Source organism: Ptiloglossa arizonensis, chromosome 5 (assembly GCF_051014685.1).
Source record: "Ptiloglossa arizonensis isolate GNS036 chromosome 5, iyPtiAriz1_principal, whole genome shotgun sequence".
Taxonomy (NCBI): Eukaryota; Metazoa; Arthropoda; class Insecta; order Hymenoptera; family Colletidae; genus Ptiloglossa; species Ptiloglossa arizonensis.
In genome coordinates this window covers 26,652,117-26,675,587 of record NC_135052.1, presented here as the reverse complement: position 1 = coordinate 26,675,587, position 23,471 = coordinate 26,652,117, and the positions used below count along the sequence as shown (strand labels likewise).

Here is a 23,471-nt window from a genome sequence, read left to right as displayed (position 1 = left end):
CGAGATAACTACAATCTGTCCGCGTGGCGTCGTTAGTGTTCGCGATTACCGTTCCGTTTCGGCGATTCAAAGGACCAACGACACAACGGGTCGGCCGGCTGCCGATAACTGAACAGTTTCCGGGAACGGGGTGCGTGCAATTCGGCCCACGGTTTTCCGGTAGCGCGAGACCGAACATCTCTCAATCTGGAGTCGTTCGAAAACGCGGGAAAAGGGGTCGAAATACGAGTCGAATCGAGTCGTGGCAGCGCGAGGAAAACAGTACGCGCAACGCCGACCAGTTCAAGTTGGTCTGTGGAGCGAGAGGACAGATGAAGATGGAGGACAAAGCTGGGAGCGGTATTGGTGGCGAAAACGGCAACGAGAGAGCAGCAGGATGGGAGGGTGGCATATAAACTGGTGGGCGGCAGGGAGAGGCGCGGAGAGAGAGAAGTGGCTTTACGATTACGTTGCTGGCCGCGTGCGCGCGCGCGCTCGACCGATGGGAGAGGGTAAGAGGGAGAAAGAGCGTGGACGCAACAATACCGGGTCTCTATAAATAGCCGAGATTCGCGAGCCTCGCGAGGCAGGGCGCTGTCATCGCGCGACGACGGGAGAATGCGAGAGAATCGCGAAAGAAGCGGTAGCGTGCGACGCGCGCAGTTCCTTCTTGATATCCGTGGTGTGCGCGCGCGCGAGAAAAATACGCGACCTATTCGCGACTGGATCTCGAATCGTCGCATCGGCTCACTCGCTCGACACGGTGTTTGTTCGTCTGTTTGTCGTATCGACCGGAGCGGTGGTGTCCGGTGTTTTTACATCGATCCGTGGCGATCCACAATAACTTTGGGTGGTGCTCTGTATAATATTCGGTGGTGTTCGGTGATTGAGATAGTGGTGTGAGCTGTTGGCCGAAAATACGATTAGAGTTTTACATCGTTGGATGGTTGGAGAAGTGCGTGCAGCAGTGGCCGTGTACGTCGTGAGCGAATGACAGTTCGGTCGAAAGAAAGGTGCATTTTCGTAACGCGTGGTCGCGCTGAGTTGCGCGCGGCCGCGCATTCCCCTTCCCCCGACGAGAAACGAATCTACACTTGGTCTATCTTTTTTCCTTCGTCTTTTTCTGACCCCCCCGTTTCTCGACGTTCCACAATTTCCAGAGCGCGACCGTCGACCAGCCAGCCGGGTTATTGCTTCCTCTTCGACATACCGACCGTTGAACACTCGTCGCGAGTTCCGCGTTCCTCCTGACCACGATCGTGAAAACGAGATTCGCTACGATCGAAGTAAAAGGTAAACACCGCGTGTCGCCTTGAAACAGATCGGTCGAAAACGTTCGTTCCCTGAACAAACTTCTCGTAGCCATCAATGTTTTCCATTTGCACGGAACTCTCGATCTTTGCCTCGTTCTTTTTACCCGCGCTCGATAGCGCTCTTTCGCAACGACAGAGGCGCGCTATTCTCGTCTCGTCTCGTTTCGTCTCGTTTCGTCTCATCTCGTCTGGTCTCGTCTCGTCTCGTCTGGTCTCGTCTCGTTTCGTCTCGTCTCGTCTCGTCTAGTCTCGTCTCGTCTCGTCTCGTCTCGTCTCGTCTCGTCTCGTCTCGTCTCGTCTCGTCTCGTCTCGTCTCGTCTCGTCTCGTCTCGTCTCGTCTCGTCTCGTCTCGTCTCGTCTCGTCTCGTCTCGTCTCGTCTCGTCTCGTCTCGTCTCGTCTCGTCTCGTCTCGTCTCGTCTCGTCTCGTCTCGTCTCGTCTCGTCTCGTCTCGTCTCGTCTCGTCTCGTCTCGTCTCGTCTCGTCTCGTCTCGTCTCGTCTCGTCTCGTCTCGTCTCGTCTCGTCTCGTCTCGTCTCGTCTCGTCTCGTCTCGTCTCGTCTCGTCTCGTCTCGTCTCGTCTCGTCTCGTCTCGTCTCGTCTCGTCTCGTCTCGTCTCGTCTCGTCTCGTCTCGTCTCGTCTCGTCTCGTCTCGTCTCGTCTCGTTTCGTTTCGTTTCGTTTCGTTTCGTTTCGTTTCGTTTCGTTTCGTTTCGTTTCGTTTCGTCTCGTCTCGTCTCGTCTCGTCTCGTCTCGTCTCGTCTCGTCTCGTCTCGTCTCGTCTCGTCTCGTCTCGTCCCGTCCCGTCCCGTCGTGTCGCGTCGCGTCTCGCCGAGGGAAACAGCCTCGTTGCGAGCTTGCCGTGTTTGTCAACCTGAAAGCAATTTCCGATACACCGGACACCTGTTGTTCCTATCCGTCGCATTTCTACGTAGCTGCGAGTTCTCAAAGTTACGACAAACGCGTTAATCTCTACCCCTCCTTCCACGCAGATCGCACGAAGTATTGCAGTATTTTAACGGAACTTCATAAGCATTTTGTACGTGTTTGATCGCTTGCTCCAATACTCGATGGTTTACAAAGCATCTACCAAGAAACATCGTGTTTTGCTTATTGATTAAAAAAGTACACATACGACGATATAATTATCCAAAGTGTAGCGATGGTCCAAAGCTTGAATTTTTGTAATCACACTATCGAGGTTTGTGTCATGTCAGGTTAGATTTTCTTCCCGGTACACTGTTCGAATTTACATAGAAAATAAGATTTTGTAACCAATTCTTTTGCTCTAATTGTTTTTCGAAGGAAAACGAGAATAGTGAAATACTTTTCTTTACGATTCGTTCTTATATACAACGCTTATTTTAAGCGGTTAATATTTATCGTAAGAATATTTTAAAAAAATATTTTATGCACTCCAAATATCAAGTAAATACTGAAGGTTCACAATGACAACGCTTTTTAGAAAGGTCGTTAAACAGAACATGATGTATACATTATAGATTACTTCTGAAATATTCATCAGTTCTTAAAAGCTGCGCCATAAATGACAGTTTCACTTGTTAACCGTGAAATTTATCATAGTAAACGTAATTATGTCTAACTTTAATTCTAATGCAAATATAATAATATAAGTAAGAATAGGGATTTTTGAATAAATAACTAAACATTTTATTTAAAAAGTAGTCTCATTAGGACTATACTGCAATAAATACAAATATTTTACTGTAAACTATGGTATCGTTTAAAATAATACATCGATATTTTAACTTATTTTGTACAGCCGAGTTAACTCGTTTTCCTCAATTTACAAGTTAATATTTTTTATATCCAATATTTGTTATATATTCGTGTACGAAATGTTACTATTTTAAATGTTTTCAGGACAGATACTATTCACAAGAATGCAATAAATGTTTCAATCATTTTATGTTCCTTCTAAAAATAATTTTGAAAAAAATTATTATGAGTGTAAAAGAAGTGATTATGATATATTTCTGTATAAATCAAGCAACGTCTGAGGAAAAAATATCTGATGTTTCGACTGTAGCCACTAAATCACAGTTTTTCTTGGAATAATAGTGTTGTCATAGGTATTTGTTGAACCAATGCGCGGAGCATACTTTTTATTACAATTTGAATAATCTTGTGTATTTTATTACATTTTGAATCTTGTAATTGGGAACATTTTTTTTTTTTAGTTTATTTGCCAGCCACCAGATGTCTCCCATTTAAAATTGTTAACTCTCTTCTAAAATTTGATTTTAAAGAATCTAACACCACAGTTGGTCAGCCTTACAAAGTACCAATTTATTTTTGTAAGAATTGTTTTTCATTTTATAAACTCACAACTTATAATTTCGTTGAATCCTGCTAGACAAGACCCATAATTTGTGGACTAAACTCCATTTCTTATCTCTTCAATTTTGGTTTACTCCTACGCACTAAGGCATTGGCGTTACATAAGCATTTTTTATTTTACTATTAGTTTCGAAATCGGTTATTATTAATTCTCCTTGTTGTTACAATTATAAAATTTTGTCTCGTATTTAAGGTTAAATACAGTGTTTATATACTCAATTTCATTGACGTTTTATAAAGTAAGTTTGCTAATACTATACATAGTTCAATATTTTGTAAATTGTCTATTTTCTCATTCTTACTTTAAACATAAATGATACTCATTGTTTGATAATCGTATAAATAAAGTAACACAATGAATCATGGACCATGAATGGATAATCGGATCCTAGCCAACATGGCTGCTAAAAGATGTCACCGGATATGAGATATATCCCAATGCTACAGGCATAAAATTAATTAAAAGATAAAGTTTCCTGTCTTACTCATCCAGGGTTAAAATCAATGTGCAACGCTTCATGGTGGCCCCTGTGTCGGCCCAACGCGTGCCTCATGTAGAAAGGATTACACGCATTATCGTGTTTCGTTTCGTTCGTTTCTCCGATGCTCACCGTTCGGGTTTATTTCGCCCACCGCGAATTCGAAATTCGTTTCAAACGCGTGCCCATCCCGAAATGAACGATGCTTTGTCGAATCGAACGTATACGAACGTACAAAGTGCCTAAGATCCAGTTAACACATTCACCGCCTCGTCGATTCACGCCACGTCGCAGAACAGAGACCCGAATGAATTCATTGCACGATAAACCCAATTGTCTAATTTCTGCGATCAAATTTTTTGTTCACATTACGTCTATTTGTACTACAGACCTTTTTCTTGAATGTAGACATATCCATACTATATAGAAGCTTCCCGAACAGATAGTACGTGAAAAAATAAATTAAAAATGTAAAATGATGTTTCTTCGTAGGAAGCTTAGTTTCCAAATAAATCGATGTTGAATATTCTTCGCGTAAGTACGCGTGCACTTACGCATGATCATCCCGCTCACGCTTTCGTCCAATACGTATGCTTCCCTGACGAATCTTCACTCATCGATTTACTCGAAGCTTCGTATGTAAAACATAGCATTCGATATTCTCCGAAGTACCCTTGTCGTTTTTTCCGAAGTACCCTTTTCCGGGTTGTACTGTCAACTAGGAAATACCTTGTGTAAAATTACATCACAAGATGCGTAAAATCGCGAACTAGACGGGCGAACAACGCAGCCATTTCTTTGCGCGTTCAGTTCTCGATACCCGCCGGATGAAAAGAGTACGCGACGCCGTGTGAAATATTTGTGTTACGTCTTCCTTGTGTTACGTCTTCGAACGTGGAACAGGCGCGACCGAAGGAGACGGACGAAAGGACAAACAGAGGGACGGCGGAAAGATGCAGGACCGGTTTCATAACGAGTGGCGCGAGTCGTGTCGCGACGGAACGGCCCGAAGACGAGCAACGGGGGAACGAACTTTGGCACAGGGTGGGCGGACAACGGACGAATCCACGCTCGCGACAACTTTCGCGTACCGATCGACGTTAATACGTTCGCTGCCACGCGCCGCATACAGTGGCTCCAAAAAGTATTCGTACGCTATATTATAAGGAAATTCTTCTTACTCGTAAGACCGATTTTAATGAAAGTTCGCGTATGTGTAATGCATAATAGTGCATACACAGATAAATTTTTCCGTCCAGAGAAAATTTCTTTAAGAAGCTGAAATCAAGTCTCGAAAGTTTTATTTTTTTTTTCTTTAATTTTTTAATGCAACTGTTCTTGGGACTTTTTTCAAATTGTTAAATACTATATAACATTTAATAACGACGTTAACGATTGGGGGCGATACAGCAGCATGTTTTGCTAATTCACTTTGATTGTATTTTGTATATTTCCAATTCAGAAAAGGTGGCTACATATTTATGCACGGTAGTGTACATGCGACTCGTCGATTCTCGCAAGAGACCAACACATACGTGTGGTAGAAATGATTTTCTACTTCACTATGCATAGCACATTCATTAAAATATTTAGTCGTCCTATTTAATACATTTGTACATAGTTAAAGGCATGCATTAAATTAAACAAATTTATTATAGAGGATATTAGGTGAACAAACACATAAGAATAATTTTATACCAATTTGGGTTAAAAAAACATTTTTCATCAAGTTTCTATCTGTACTATAGGAGGTGATAATAGACAATTTTCGGTTTTAAATCGATTTCTTGTTTCTGATAGTTCAAAAAATTTAGAAAAAAATTATAATTCCGTGGTCGTCGAATTACAGTTACAATTTTATATAATTAAAAATGGTTCAGGTCGTGTTTGGACTTGTTTTCATCGGAAGAAACTCGCCCAATCGATTAATGTGTCTTTCGTAAGGATGTAATGAGAAATTCACAAAATTTGTATTTGATTCACTTTGAAGTTTCGACCGCTTGTTCGTTGTAGCTCTGTCTCGTTCACTCTTGGCGTCTTGACATTCCATTCGCTGACCCCTTCGAGCGGCTCGTTCGTATTCGATATGACGCGAGGGAAAATTCTCTACCAACCCTCGCCTCAAGACGACGGTCCGGTTTTTTTTAATCATTAAGCGCGGCATAACCGTAAATTGAAAGCCTTTCAGCCGGAAAAACGATCGAATCGACTGACCGCGATTCGCGAATCCTGCGCAACGGAGAAGAGAAGAGAAAAACGAAACGTCGCTGACGTCACTGGAATCATTCGCGCCACTTAGGCGAAGTCACGGGATCAATTTATTACGCGGACGGTCAAGTACCAACTCCGATCGGCAGTTTTGTCGTTCAACCTGTCTCGCAGCTTTTTTTTTCATTAGTTTTTTTTTCAGTAATAAAAAATCTGTCGGTTTGACGTCTCCGGAATAAGTTAAAAACGATTTGGTATTTCCGCTTCGACATTGTTCGCGCTAAGTAGTGAATTTTAACAATGCAAGTCACTGGTATTCAAAATTTTTTAGACCTACCCCTTTTTTTGAAGAAGCGTAAAATTTGTTCAAGATTTACGTAGACAAAAATTAATCCAGTAACGTGGCGAGTATATTTTAATTTTTTCAATTAATTGAAAACCTTGGTTCTCCGCAAATATCTATTAAAGGTAGAAAATAATTGTAGAAGAAAATTTTATATTGTTTGTTAACCTCTATCATCGTATAGTGAGACTTTTTTCAAAGGTACATCAGTGCATTTGCAGTGTGCAATGCACTTGTTTTTTTAAACAGAACACTATGATTTCTTTGTGCAATTCTTCGTGTGATTTTCCATAAAATAAGTTGTAGGGTATTACGCTTAAACAAATTAATAGTTTTATTTAAAATAAACTATGCAATTGTATAATATGTGATTTACACTACACTACAGGAGCTGTCGATATTTATTAAAAAACTTACATTTGGTCAAAATAAATTCTGGAATTGAAGGTACCAAGATTGAAAATTAAATTGTCCATTTGAGCTAATTGAATGTCTTTTTGATTTTTAAATGCAACAAATATTTTATTTACTATCATAAATGAAAAGAAAAAAAGATTTGTACACAACTCTCTACCGTTCATAACAAAATATAAAAATCACTGAATCTGTTAGTATTTATTAATCAATTTATGGGAGAAATATTTTCTTAAGTTAGTTTGTGCCTAATTTAAAGATTAGGCGTAATACAAATATCAAGGTCAGCAGTTTCTCCAACTCATATTAACGCAAAATTATCAAATTCAAACGTATGATATACAATTGGAAGATTACTATGAGACAGAAAATACAACCACGACTATACTTCAATATTAATTATGCTTAATATTGTAACAATGACAGGTCGCATACTCAGTACATACTCAGTACATACTCAGTACATACAATAATACATTAATACTAAAATTGGATATTCACTCTTATTCATTCGTGTTAACGTTGACGTGCAACCGAGACATTTTTAAAAGAAATTCAATTTTTCACTGTCTCGTTTATAAAAATATCACTATCTCATGATCCATTTAATCATAATGCTTCTATTGCCAATAATCGAATAAATACTTTGGTTTTGGTTATGTGAAACAGAATATTACATTCTAATAGTAAAATTGTATAATAATATACATAGTCTTATATAAAGAGTATCTAAAACATTCCTTACAAATTTTACAAAAATTACAAAATAAAATACAATATTACAAAATTACAAAATAAACCCTTATAAATATAAAATAAAAATATCGTATAAACAAATCTGTTATTAAAAAGTTATTTTCAAAATATAAATTATAAAAAAGAACAATAACGATTATTACTGTACAATGTAGTACAGTTTTGTTTAACCCTTTACTGATAATTTGTAATGGCATATCGAGCACTTCTTGTACAACAAACTATAAACGAAATTCGTATTTGTAAATTCTTCATTTAAAAATGCTTTTGGCATTTTGAAGATCGTAAACTGTTGCTTTACGAGTCAGAACGCAACTGAAAGTAAATTACTACTAACGTATGCAATTTGCGGGTCGTACTGAACCGTTTTAAAACAGTAAACATAGCCTGTGTCAACAGATAACATAAACGCCATTTATCTATTCTTGTCCTGTGTCACACTACGGGTAAGACCATTATCGTTTCTTTCACACTTCATATTTTCGTTGTAACATTTCAATAGGCATTTATAGATCTCTGTTTACACGATATACTTGTCTTATTTTTAACCGTATTGACGAAGTTTGCACGCAAAACTGTGGAACGCCTTGTACAAGCTGAGTCATTCGCAACAGCCCACCCAAATAATACATTACTTCTGAAAATAATATAGAAAAATGCTTGGAACGAATCTTGTTTGGTTTCATAGGAATACGTAATCTGATGTCGATAGTTTTTTTTTTTTTTTTTTTGATGGATGTGTGAAGGAGATACGAAGGTCAACTAGGTTTTTCTGAACAGATATGTTTTTTTACGTACCTTATAATAGACCGTTTTAAGATGCGTACAGTAATCTTACGAGTTGAAGGGCATTCAATGTCAATGTAAACAAACAAACAATCACGTAGTACGTTTCATATTCATCCGTATTAATATTAATTATTAGTGTGTAATGCACTAGTGACCAAAGTGCAGCTTCGTAAATTTATTATGACAAACTGTAATTAACTTAGTAACTTAATGTATGTTAATAAATTTTACAATGCGTTCAAAATACGATATAAACAATACGTCCGTACCAAATTGAACGACACAAGCAATAATGCATTATTATTCGCATCGAATCACTCGAGTATGCTCGACGACGTCTAAAATCAACATTCTGAACAATGTACGCGCAAATAGAAAAATTATTAAAGCGTGAACGAACTTTAACGATCTTAAATACGCCTGGAACGAAACAACGAATTTGACATGAGAGTACGCTTCCCTTGAAACCGAGCAAAATTCGTCCGAAGCATTTTTCTCTATCACCAACGATAAACGAGTTATCCCATTCTAGTCTGTTTCAAGTGTCTCGGTCCGTATACTTTTGTCGTACCGTTAAATTTTTTCTTACAATCCGTTATGAAAAATTATTCAAAAAAATTGGTTTTGGAATTATAATTCTCGAAATAATCGAATTGGCCGCCATGCGTAGCGTCCGTTCGATATGTATCGCATCCATTGCGCGGTCGTTGGTCTTCTTCCCTCGTGGTCGCGGTCGCATCGAGGAAATCGAGTTGTACTCCCACGCGGCCAGACTGACGTGATCTCGCTTACTCGCGCCGTAACGGTCTCGGCGACGAAACAGCGAAAATCTGTCGTTCCTCGCGTTCGTCGTATCTCCTGTATCGATCCACTTTCCTTCTATCGCCCGATTTCGTTGTTTCTAGAAGAAAACGTCATGAGACGGTGACAAACAAACGGAACAAACGGGAAGGCGTCGAGGAGTCGGTCGATGATATTCACAGTGCGCTCGTCAACTTAGCGGGACGCGAGTATCGAGAAACTCGGCTATTGCGACGGTTGTGCAGCTAATCGAGAAGGCGAGACGTCGCCGTGGAACGAGCGCGCTCGCAACCGAGTGAAACTACCGAAGAACGCGACCGATTGGTGTCTCTGGCATTCCATCGTGTGTCGTGATCCGAGTGTTTTTGCAGCGGCGACGGCGGCGCGTAAAATATTCCTGAATATGCTACCGTCGTGCGCAATATGTATCGCACGAATCAACTAGGTACGTATATCATGGAAACTCCAATGTATGGAGAAGAAAATCGCCGCGTGCCACAACGAGAAAAGAGAGAAACGGACAGAGTTCGGAACAGGAGCGTTCGAGACGAGCGCGTGTACGCTCGCCGCGTTTAGCAGACGCGTATATAAATGTCATCCTATATATAGCGAGCATTCGTCTAATGATAGCTAGTCGGCCACCGGCCAGGAACACGAGTAAAAAGTTCGACTGCGACTCTCTTCTCCGAAACGCCCCGTCTCTCTCATCTTTCTCTTGTCGCTCGTCGCGTTCGCTTCGATATATGTCTCTCTCTCTATTGGTGCATTGACGCGACCTCTCGTCGATCATTGGGATTCTTCCTAGGAATCGAGGTCGTCTTTCTTCGGTTTCGCTGCGCCCGTGCCCATCTTGTTCTCCATTTTCCGGTTCATTCGGTACTAGTGTTTTTGTGTTCGATTTGAGCATTGATCACGCACAACGCGTAAGCGCGGTGTACATTTCGTTCAATTCTTGCAATATGTAATGCGAACAGTACGTTCGACGAGCAGCCAGCCATGTACACATGTGTCCCGATCATGCGTCGACGCGTACTGCTGTTACGCGCCGCCCTCGTCAGAGGCGCTGTTCACAGGCCAGAAACCAATGTTACCTAACGCTTACCGAAGCCGAAAAATTTTCGTCCCCATCTATCGATGCGATCCACGAGCAGAAGACTCGTGAGCCGTACGCGATCGATCCTGCGACTTCGACGGACGACTCTCATTCTCGACGAGCGGTTCGCTTGACCTACACACCGACATTCGTTCGCTAATAATAACAGCGTACTGCGGCGAGTCGGCGATGCGCGAGAGATTCTCACCAGCTCGCCGCTCTCCGATCACAACTCGCTTTCGATTCAAACACGTTGAGCTTCAAACAACACGACCTTTTCTTACGATAATGGACAAGAAAAAAGAAACACTGTACAACGATTTACTCGCATTGCTTATTCCATTGAACGGAGAGGAATCAATGCGAGTGTGTACCAACATTAGTTTTTTATTTGCTGTGATACATTTAATTCTGTAATACAAATTCTAATTTTTATTTAACGAGTAACGAGTAGAAAGTTTATTTTTTATTCGTTATTTGAAACTTTTATCGAAATTAAAATTGTACATGTCTCAATTGGATTGATATATAAATCAAATCACTATGTTTGTTTGGTCAGCAACTTTTTATCGTTGGGAGTTGTAACGTAATGCTACAACCCATTCGCAGGTCTTTATCAGGTGATCTAATACATGTTTTTTTTTCTCTGCCAGTAATTCTATAAGAAATATAAATACAGATACATAAATATTTACCGTTAAGGATAATTTCCGGAATCCACAAAATATAAATACTTCATTGATCATCGTGTTCTCTTGATATCAAAGCGCGAGGAAAGGCAAAATATTTTGAAAAATTTTAATTTTAGTTTGTGGAATTCCTTGGAAATGACGTCACAATTTCAAGAATACGCAAAATATAAATACTTCCTCGGTAATCACGTTCTTCTGATATCAAAGTGCAGATACACGATAAAAAAAAATTCGTATTTTACTCATCTCAATTGGACCTTGAAATCTTAAGTTATGGAATGCCCATTATATGAATTAATTTATTGCGGTTGTCATTGAATTGTGCACATTTTTGTTTTCGCTTTTCTTTATTCAATTTTATTTTTGTTTTCTTTAATGACCACGTAATGACGTGTTTTCTTTTATAGTATCAATCTTCAACTTAACTATTTGTATTATTATTATTAATATTAAATACAACTTGTTTAGATACAAACACATTTTTGGTACATTTACTTTTCTTTTTTTTTTTGAACTCTGTTTATTTTTCTTTATGTAATTTGCTTTTACTTTTAATTTTTTTTTTTAAATTATTTGTATTCTTTCTAGTAAAATTACGAGTTTACTATAATTAAAATCAAGAAACGTAAATCATAAAAATGTAACTGTTATTTTCCTACTATTATAGATCATTGAATTGGTCTCGACTTCAATCATTATGCCATAATAATACAAATATTAAGAAAGATATCGTAGACCTTGACGTCTTGAAAAATATAACGTTTAAAAAAATTCTTTGTTTATCATAATTGCTTCTTTCGAACAAACAACGTTTTTCTTTAACATATTTTCCAACCGTCGAAAACAAGCGAGATATTCAACTTAGGTGGAACACGCTGTATGTGTGACAGTATATAAAAACAATATATCATACTGTTCAAAAAGTTCGTAGAATGATTTATGTATATCCTGCTGTCTCAGCAACGTTGCAGCGATCTGGTCAAGCGAGGCGTGCCATGTATAGTCTTATATATAAACAGATTAAATTTCGCGATCCTACGATAAGTCGTTCGTTTATGGCAACGTTTTCAATATGTCCTTGTATCTTTCGGTCGTTACACGTCTTGAAAAATGTCTGGTAATCTTTTTAAGATTACCTACAGTGGTTTAAAAAGTATTCGTACACCATATTATAAGAAGATTCCCCTAACCTAAAAGTCTGATTTTAACGAAAGTTTGTGTATATGTAAAGTATTTAAATTTTTTTTTATCGACGAAAAATATTATTGATTAAAAAATTCATTGATTGAAAATTCAACTATATCTTCATGTTTTTAAAACAATTTTTGGGGGGCCCTTTTTCACAGTTGATCGATAGTGCATTACATATTGAATACTTTTTGTCAGAAAATTTTTATTGTAACTCGCACGATTACGAAGTTACGAAGACAATTAAAGTAATTGCAAACTCTCCAATCGTCTGAAATCGGCTAAAGTCGGCTGGAATCGGTTTTCGAAACTTTTCACACGACGAATGTTCAATTTTTAGCGCTCTATCATTCTATTGCAAAAAAGTCCCAAGAAAAATTACATTAAAAAAAATAAAAAAAAATATTAAAATCTTCGAGACTTGATTTCACCTTCTTAAAGAAATTTCCTGTGAACGAAAAAAAAATTTCTTCATATGCGTACCATTGTGCTCTTGTGCACAAATGTTCATTAAAATCAATTTTACAGATAAAAAGAATTTCCTTATGATATATTGTACGAATACTTTTTGGAGCCACTGTATGTAAAAAGTGTTACGAACCGGCAAACATAACAAATGGGTGAAGAGGTTCTAAGAAGGAAGAGAAGTGGAAGACGATACTCGGTCGAAGGTCGACCTTTCACCTCGCACACCGATGAAAACATTAAATGTGCTCGTAAACTTGTTTTATCGAATCGACGAATCTCTGTTCGAATAATCACCAAGAAACTTAATATCGGTCTAGGGAGTGTGCATTCGATTGTGAAAAATAATTTGGAACACGTTAATTCCTGTGCGCGAATTTCTCGCGCGTTTCAACGCGACTGTACTCAATCTCCGTATTCACATAATAGTCGCGTAATAATCTTCGTGGGGTCATTTTAAAGGTCAAACTCTCTGTTCTCGTGTCCCTAAGATTTCATCCCTATAGATTATTGTATGATTATTTTTCGCCAAGTCACAGCGGTAGACTGATAGCGTTTGAATCGTGCGTCTGAAAACTTTTGAGCGGTAGTGTACGTATATATATAGGAGTCTAGTAACCGAGCCGCGCTATATCTCTATTCCTACTGGAGATAGAAAAAAATTGTTGAGGAAAATTTTGTGTCGTTTGTCAAGTTCTATCGTTGTGTAGCACGACCTTTTTCAGAAGTGCATCGTTGAAATTGAAATGTGCACCGAATTACACAAAAAAAAAGAATTATATTTTCATTTAAAAAAACCAGTGTAATTGCACATTGCAACTACATTGTTGCACATTGTTCGACAAGCTCTATTACCGTGAGATGCGACTTTTATAAAGGGTGTAATGAATACGTTAAATAAAATTAAAAGAAACTGAATATGTTACTGTCAGCTCCAAGAGGGTTAAGAATCATCGGGGTAGGAAAGGCAAGAGCCCGACACTGTTGCGGTATTAAAGTTTATCGTAATTGATAACTAGGCGGAGTTTAAACGCATACATCCGGACAACGCTTTTTATGGCAATTACTTTAATCAATGTAGACCTTAATTGACTTCTTCTCTGGTAGCCGGCGACGTCGTAGCGCGCAGCTTCCTCCCCATTGGACAGCAAACCTGTAGCTGCAAAACAGAAGTGACGAACCACGCGATTACCCGTTAGATAGATGAAAACTACAGATCTACATTTTACGCGTTCTCAAATAAACGTATACACGTGGCACATTAAACTCTCTTCCAGTCTACTGTTAATATATTGCAATACATTTAAATTAATATATTAAAATTGTAATGCATTTAAATAAATACATTTTTGTATTGATACAAATTAATACATTAATTTCTAATACAAAATGATTAATTTCTTACGATAATAAATGTTACTTGACAATTAGTTACATCTCTTAGAAAACATTACAAACAATTTCACAATAAAAGAGACACATGTTGGTCGCAGCTAAAGATATTTAATTTCATATTTTCATTTTCGACATCTGTTTTCTTTTATATAAAACATTTATTCTTTATAAATAGAACATTTTCATTCGTGATCTGAAATGTATTAATTTACAATTTAGACGAACAAGTTTACGAACAATACACCAGAAAGTAAATTATATATTGTTGTAATTAATGTGCACGTACGTTGTGACACTTATTAATTAATTTGCATTTACCGAATGCCAAATAACTTTGGACGAGTGAGGAATATTTTCTTTAGTCAAAGAAAAAAATTCAGGACTAAATAGATTAACACATTTGTATTTTAATCGAAAGATCAAACTACAATGAGGGCAAATATTGTCCGACTAAAATGTCTGACCGCCTACCTTCATTGAAAACATCTACTGAAAATAAAAATTTCTATATTTGTTGTTATATATTTATGGGAATATTGTTAATGTATAGGTGAGATGTTTTGGATAAAAATAAATCTAAAAACAGCCTTATTTTGATTATTGTTAATACAATCAAATGTTTTTCTTGATTAAAATATACGTCGATAAAACTGATTTTTAAATTAGCAAGGAGATTACAATTTTTTCCATGAAACACAATTATTCTTCATTGAAATTCAAAGTTAACGTTTGTCCGTTTTTGAAATTAATTGCAAATGTTCGTCGAATAATATTTGTAACAAGAGTTCACATATAATTCACCAATGAAAATGTCTTTTTATAGATAGATAGACATTGGAATTAATGCATGACATTATTGTGCCACATTAATACTACCCTATAAATATTAAAAGTTCATTTAAAAATCATTCTTACCTCACGAGCTGTACAATAATAGACCACGAGGCAAATATAATATCTCTTGCGGACCGCAGTTTGCTAACCCCTGTTTCAAACGACACATGAAACAAGACTGTGACACGACTTTCTATTTTACGCAACACATATTGCATTCATACGGTATAGTTCTTAACTCTACGGTACAGTGGGTTAAGAAATATCCCACCTTTTTAATACCCAGACATGTATGGTGGGATATTTTTCAATCCACCGTGAAAAATTGAAATAAGTCCATATGAAATATTCCATCTCATAATTAAATATCTAACTAATCTTTATTTTAGTTTTAGTTACTTTGTATCATTTCAAACATTTAGCAACTGACCCTCAAGGAGTTAATACAATGTACCTAATCTAAACGCGGAAAGAAAGTACACCAATTAGTACAAAAAGAATCGCGTCGAGTTTATATCGGAAAATAAAGCGCTCACCTTTCTCGATATATCGTCATTAATCGGGTTGCGAGGTAGATTTCTCGATTCGTTGCGATTTATCGAGAATACTCGCGCTTCGTTCGTGTCCTACGGATTAGTTCACGAATGGCCGACGCGCAGAGAAATGCGCCTGATTTCGTAAAAGTTGCGCGCGGCTAGACACGCGACGGTCCCGTACTAGCGTCGATCCCGATCGCGAGCTTTTTCACGGCAGACTGTGCGGTAACAGGAGTACGGTGGAAAGAGGAGAGGAGCAAAGCACGCGCGTCGGAGAGCGGCCCTCCTCCGATTAACCTTGGACTTGAGTCGGTGGAATGCAGCGTGCAGTGACCTCTGCTCGTTCGCTAACTCGACGCTCGTCGACTCGCTCGCTTGCTCGTTCACCTCCGGTCCTTTCTTGCTCCGTTTCAGCCCCTTTCCATTCGGCTCGGCTCGGCTCGATTCGATTGGATTCGAACGATCCCTTTCTCGGTTATAGGCACCGATTACGCGTTCCGTTCGTTGTTTGGACTAGAGCCGGGACTCGTCAGATTTTTCTCTACTCGGCACTCGAACACATCGGTGATCCGAATATCGGATTAATTCGAATTTATTCGAATTTATTCGAATACACGACTACTTCGAATTTATTCGAATATAGGACTACTCGAATTTATTCGAACACCCGATTCCTTGAATACTGTTCGAATGCCTGTCGATTCGAATGGTATTTGAATATTTGACTACTTAAATATTGTTCAAATTCTCCAGTATTCAATTACATCGCGTATTGATCGTTTATTCAGATCTTGTACACTATTTCACTGGTGCGATACCACAAGTTCTTCTAGTTTATGGTTCCTTTTTTAAGGTTATGTTGTATAAAATTTATACTTCAGTGTTAATATCCAGCTTCAAATATACAAACTGTGATATTGTGTCCCACCGTACATTAATGTAAAGCTCGAGGGAGCTACTGTATCTGTTTATATTTAACTATATTTATATACGTGTAAATACATGTAGATAATTGATAGCCTTGTAAAAATCATCAATTTCAGTTTTTAATAACTGTAGATGTTCCGTATCGTAAAAGGTATGGTTGAAAAAATTTTGAGTAAAGAATTTAATTTTTATTTACTCCACAAATAATATTGCAATTTTAACAATTGCAGTACTTTTACATTGTTTAGAAATTCTTGTTCTGCGCCCGCGTTATCCCATTACTTTTGTCGTTTGAGTCGAGAGTGGTACAGTCCGATGGAAGAAAGATTCGCAATATAGTGATCGTTAAACCAATTGTTTGCTTTGTTTCAGAAGACGTGGGCTACAGAAGCGTTGAGATCGCGTCCGCGTTTACGCATCTGCCGCAGAAAGGTAAGTAAAGAAGGCCGTGAAGTGTCTAGCTAGATTCGTTCGTGCTCGCGATGCTTGACAATGGGCAAAATTTTATTTGAATAAAACCAACGTGCAATGATTCGTTCGCGACGTTTATTCGATTTGAAGGTTAAGTTATTACTCGTCGGTTGTGAAATATATCGTACTGTAATTTAAATTCTAATTTTTATTCAACGAGTAACCGATAAAAAGTTGTTTATCTTTTATTTATTATTTACTTATTTATTATTGATTTAAATAGTTATTTTATTCGTTGTTCGAAACTTTTATTCAGATACAAGTGTTGTCCGCGTCTATTGGAAAGCTTGTATCGAGATCGCGTGGCGATCGCAAGGATGCTTTCGATCAGGCGCAAACATCTTTTTCAACCGACCACCCGCGGCGCCACCTCTTCTTTCCTTCCCACCAATCGCTAATCCGCATCGCCCTGCCTCACTGCGATCCCCGGACCTAGTGATGGGGTCAATTCAATGACAGTTGCGAACACGCTTGTTAATACCGATACGCATCGATATCATAAAAATTGCATTCAAGTATCAAGCAGATATCGATATAAGTTATCATTGGCATCAGTAAGATGTACTTGTTAACATTTCTTGTGCTGTGTGCAGATGCAACACAAACGTCAATTATCATTGAGAGACGGCAACGTAGTTAATTTACTGTTCGAGTTTTAATTAATTGAATTTACGACTGTCAATGGAATAATTTTTTACCATTGAATTATTATAAAAGAAATTTACAATACGATAATTTTTATCGTAAAAATATATGTCACAGTAAAAGAGTAACCTTTAGTAAATGCATACACTCACCAGTGAAGGTTTAGATTTACTAGGTATTTTAGTGAAAGTGTACACTATGTGCTCACTCAAAGTAACTAAAAAATGTATAAAGTCAGTAGTGAATGTATGTACATTAGCTGACTCACTATAGTGAAAGTATACTATACTTTGTCTGTGGAGACTAATTTGTGTATAATAGTAGATTTTTGTTTGAAGACTCAATGACAACAATTTTATAATAAAAGTTGCATTATAATTTTTTAACTGTTTATAGAATTCTCATTTTTCCAATTCTTAACCAGAGACACAATGGACCAATGACATTCTCTGTGACTTTGTTTATTACAGTCCTTTCACTTACACGTAAAGAAATATTTTTATTTCTAAAACAATTTCTTAATTTTGGTGATAATGCAGTGGAAAAAGTATTTTTTTAAATAACAATTACAATTATTATTATTACCTTTATATTTGTTAGATTTGTTTCTGCCTCTTAAATTTTCAAGATGAGGTGCAATGAACTATGATAAACAATTTATCAGATTCTAACCTTAAAAAGTTAATATAATTACATTTGACTTTTGGACTGATTATCGAGTTTCACCATCGTATCATTTATTTCTAATGTTTCCAATCGTTTGAAGACAATCCTTAAAATGTATCAGTTTCAAATATAAATATGTCGATCACATCAAACCACAACTCAGACCCATCACTGCTTTGACGTTACTCATTTCCGAACCAGTATACTCGTCTCGAACCCCCACTCTGCTTTCCACCTCCTCTCATCTTTTAATCTTCTTCCCTTCTCATGATCTGAATACTGAGGAGCAACAAATTCGTTCAGATATTCAGTGTTGACCTAACAATAATTATTTACACAAATATCGACCTTACCTATATCAGTGACTTAAATATATGAAAGGGGATAGGTTCACGAGTTTTTCAGAAACCAAAAAATATAATCTAGATTAAATATCTATTATTTTCCTTTATCTTCCGATATCTATAATTTAAAATACAGCGTGAACGACATTTAATTGCGAGGTGAGGGTATTCGGTGACTATCCAACATACTTCAAGGTCATTGGAATTGGTAAAGTCGTTAATTTAATAAATAATTATCGAATTCAAATGTTTCGATCGCTCAAGGCCAAAACAACTATCCACTCCCTGAATAATAATATTACAGATTGTTTTTTCTCATACTATACCGATGGGAAGCTTCCATATTCTTCGGATATAGATCGAAGTATAATTATGTAGATACAACATTTTTATTCGAATAATTTATCCAGTATTGACAAATAAAATTTTATCTGAAAAAATCTCTGTAAGAAATCTGCATTTACTATTTAGATAAAAATATGTCTAACTTTGGGGCACATTTAAAAAAATTTATTTAATTTCACAAATCCATTCTTGTAATTCTTTATTATTAAATACCACTTAAATGCAGCATCAAAAATATAACCAGTAGTCTTCGATATATATTGCCACTTTATGTAGTTATTTGTAGACGGCCTTGAGCGGTCAAAATATTCGACACCCAGACCAGTGTCGTTCGAACACTACTGTATTGCTAACGTTCGCGCGCGAAAACACGGTAACGCGGTGTCCGATCGAACGTCATCGCGAAACTTAGTCGCGATTAGTCGAGAACGTTTAACGCGTATAAAGGACAGATACGTTGCTTGCCACGCGTCTGACGGTTCTAAAAATAGCCACGCTATCGAGTCCTCGACCGATCGACGATAAAGATCCGTGAACGATGCAGTTTTCGCGGTCGTGTTTCGTTGAATCGACTCGAGCGAACCACAGTTCGGTATTCTCGCGCGGAAGGGTCGATCGTGAGGCGTTCGCGGCGCGATCGGATTCAGGTGTGAGTGGAGATTCGGGATCCGATGTCGCACGAGAGTCATCGTTCTCTTCTTCCAACGCGAGCGATTCGTCTGCTGCAGATATGGCCAGGGACACTCCAGGCTCGCCCATGTCTAGGCCGAGGGACTTGGTCGGCGGAGTTGCCGGTGCTGCGACCACCTTGACATCTAGCGCGTATCACGCCGCCTCCGGCGACCCAACCGCCCTTCACGGTCACGCGCTGCAGCAAAAGATACTCGAGGTAATGTATTCGTAACATTAATTCGTCTACTGTTTTTATTTCTTTCCTCCTAGTTTGTGTGAAAACTCGTCGAGGTGTTTAAATATTTTCCATGTCGTAGAACAGCTAACGCAGTAATTCACTGGTAATTTCTTTATCCACATTTCGATTAAAACCTCTTTGGAATATATAAACACAAAAATTAGAGAATTACAATAGAACATACTAGTATACAGCGAGTATCGTGACTCAACCGATAACATGTTTCGTGAAAATTATCGGCGTGCACAATGAACGAATAACAAACATAAACTAATCTGTAGATAGTGAACACATGGTGTACTTGTATAATTTTATAATGTTTAAAATGTTTCTATTTGTAGTGACTACTTTCGATATTTTCTTGCAAACGCTACGGAAGCTTTAATCATTTTTTTACCGAGCGTAGGTTTCCTTTTATTTTCAAGAGAAATAATCAAGAGAAAATTTATTTTATTTTCGAACCACTTATTTATTTATTCAAATTTTTCTGTCACGTTTTAATATACTAGCCACTATCGTTTTTTATCTTTTTTTTTTGCAAACATTAAACAGTTGACTAACAAAGTATTCGTGAAAAACCTAACGGGTTGGTAAGTCGTTTTTAAAAGCAAAATAATTCTTCGGGTTAAGGAGCGGGAAATCGGTTTTATTCCAAACTTGCTGCTTTTGTTCTCTTTGACTTGACGTACAGCAGCGAACTGGGCGCTAGAGTGCGTGACCTGCCTATGTAAATAAAGCATGGCTACTATACGTAAACATTTCACCAATGTATACAAAGTCCGCAGACTTCCTTTTGCGCGGTACAAAACTAAGTTTTTCAGATTCTATCGTTGTGGATAAATGAACAAACATGTAAAGTATTGAAAACACGTGCAAAAATACCGTGACCACTAGCAATATAATATTCTTTATGCATAGTAATTTATTCTCTATTCTTTTTATTCTTTATGAAAATAATACTTGTTAGGAAATGTGTTGTTATTGGTACTTATAACGAAAATAACAGAAATAAAAAATAACTATACCAGTTTCACTTACAAACTTATATGTAATACTTGGATTATAATATGTTTGTAAGTGAAACTAGTATGGTTATTTTTTTATTTTTATTACTTTTGTTTAATGTATGTATATTGCTATGTCGAAACGTAAATAATTAAAGAAATTCCAGTATATCGTTGTATAATTGTTCTACAACAAAGAAAATAGAATCTGCACACATTTGTCTTTCTTTTTTTTTTCGTTCCGACGGCTTCTCGTCTCGATTCTCTTGTTTCGTTTCCATCGAAACACGTCGGGTCGTCGTAAGTTTCGATAAAAAAAGAAATTCTTTTCGGGCGGGAAGCAGTCGAGCGATTCCGTTTACTCGGAAATCGGAGGTGAAAGGCTTGGTGAAAACGAAGCAACTCTTGCAAAGAGAAATAATAATTTTAGTTGTTTATTGACCGTTTCGAACCTCAAGCTTCGAATAATCCTTACACGTGCAACACATAAATAATCCACGTACAATCCAATTATAAATGAATTATAAACAAAAAATCGAAATTTGAAGTGAAAAAATAATAGTATCAAACAATTAAATATTTTTAGAAATTTTATTCGAACCAAAGCAAAAGCAAAATATTAATATAGATAATATAAATGTTATATTATACTTAATATTGAATTTACATTATTATTATATTTTTATTTGCAAATAATATATTGTAATTCTTTGTTTATTACTTACTTATAATTGGTTTATATATATATATATGTATAAACGTGATTGAAGTTGACAAAAATTATTTCCTTTATTTTCTATACGTACAAACTTCGCATAATTTGAGTTATTGCTCAATGTGAACAAATGATTAAATGTTATTAAAATTCGTAATATAATTTTGCTATATTTTTTACTCGTGATTAATAACTACGTATATCTTGTTCCATAAGTATTTTTTTAATTTTCACATTCTATGCAGCAATATTATTTTATAATACGTACAACTATTGCGACATGTTTAACTTGTGTTCCATTTCACTTTTTGCTTTCATTCACTGAATTCTAAATTCATATCAAGGACTAAAAAAATTTTTTTGTTGAAACATCGGTAACAAAAATATTTGAAGAACATTGTTTAACAATTTTTTTTACAAAGAGTAGTTCCGGTATGAAAATTACTTTTTAACGAGCTCTTGTGCACAGTGATAGAACTTGAATTTTTAAGCTAATGATATATAGATTTAGATGTGGATAGTGCACAGTTTAGGAAATATTTGTCATTGAAGTTTCGAGGAAGGTTTATCTATAGCAATATAAGCATCGTTGATAGATAAGTTTCTGGCGTAGTCGAATGTGATAAGGCAATGTGAAGTGGTGTTATGTTTATAATATTTTGTAATAGTTTATTACACCACGTCAAAGATTAACTACGCACTGTGTAAATATTAAACCTTTCTGTAAATGTCACTGATAAGTGTAGTAAGTGGTCGCATGTAAAAATAAAATTAAACGACAAATTCTAGTATCAATACCACTATCAAAGATAAATTCAAGTTAATTAGCGTCATTAAGGCACACAAATACAGTAACCTCGATTCAGGCCAACTAAACAACAAAATGTTTTTCTGAATTGTAAATATACAGGAAAAAGAATATATATATATATATATATATATATATATATATATATATATATATATTGAAAAAGAATGATTGTGTTATCTAGTATATCTAGTAGATACTACCAGAAATAGACCAATAGACGTATGAAGGATAAATTAATTTACAATTTTCTTATTTATTGTAAAATGTGCAATCACAATATATTTTTATAAACGTACAGTAGATATTATAGTCTGCCTGCTAAAAAATTGCTTTTCTTTTTTGCGGGTTTGTACTCCAGCGGTTAATATATTTTTCTTTAATAATTGCATTTAAATAATTACATTTATTTGACGAATATAAGTTACATTTACAAAGTTTAAATTATAATACATTTAATTAATATTAGATACATTTGGGTCATTATATAAATACATGTATAAACACGCAAGGCACAGAAATTAAACATTTCAAGTTACCATACCAATATTAAATAAGTACAATTCATATTTTTGAAAAATTCGTTATTTAAAATTTGTGTCAATTCTAAAATTATTACTATTATTATTATAGTACAAACACTGTACAAAAGCTCGTTGAATAATAAACGTTACACTTTTGGAGCTCTCGTTGTCAAACGTCGTTAATCCCTAGAGTTGTGCTATTGAAAGGAGGTAGAAAGAATGCACTTGATATGGGAAGATTTCGTAGACAGACAGAGTATCGAAAAATATTATTTTAGTAGGAAATAAATATTATAACAAACAATAAAAATCATTTAATATATATTAGGTAATAATTTTTGGTCACTTAGATTAATCTAAATACTTATTATATAAATAATTAAATAATTATATAAATAATTAAATAATTATATAAATAATTAAATAATTATATAAATAATTAAATAATTATATAAATAATTAAATAATTA

At 36.4% G+C, this 23,471-nt stretch overlaps 1 protein-coding gene across 14 annotated transcripts in view; it reads left to right on the top strand.

Moving 5' to 3' along the window:
* The window catches only part of Hdac4 (histone deacetylase 4), a 68,458-nt gene that overhangs the window by 23,909 nt on the left and 21,078 nt on the right, over positions 1 to 23,471 (top strand). For 9 of the 14 annotated variants that reach the window (XM_076313176.1, XM_076313175.1, XM_076313173.1 and 6 more), the window contains 2 exons: positions 16,942 to 17,001; positions 19,769 to 19,929. In XM_076313176.1, the coding sequence (XP_076169291.1) occupies positions 16,942 to 17,001; positions 19,769 to 19,929 (221 nt within the window). Of the gene's footprint in view, positions 1 to 680; positions 993 to 9,688; positions 9,885 to 16,941; positions 17,002 to 19,768; positions 19,930 to 23,471 lie in introns of those variants that run through there. The other 5 variants (XM_076313183.1, XM_076313178.1, XM_076313181.1 and 2 more) reach the window with 4 other exon arrangements.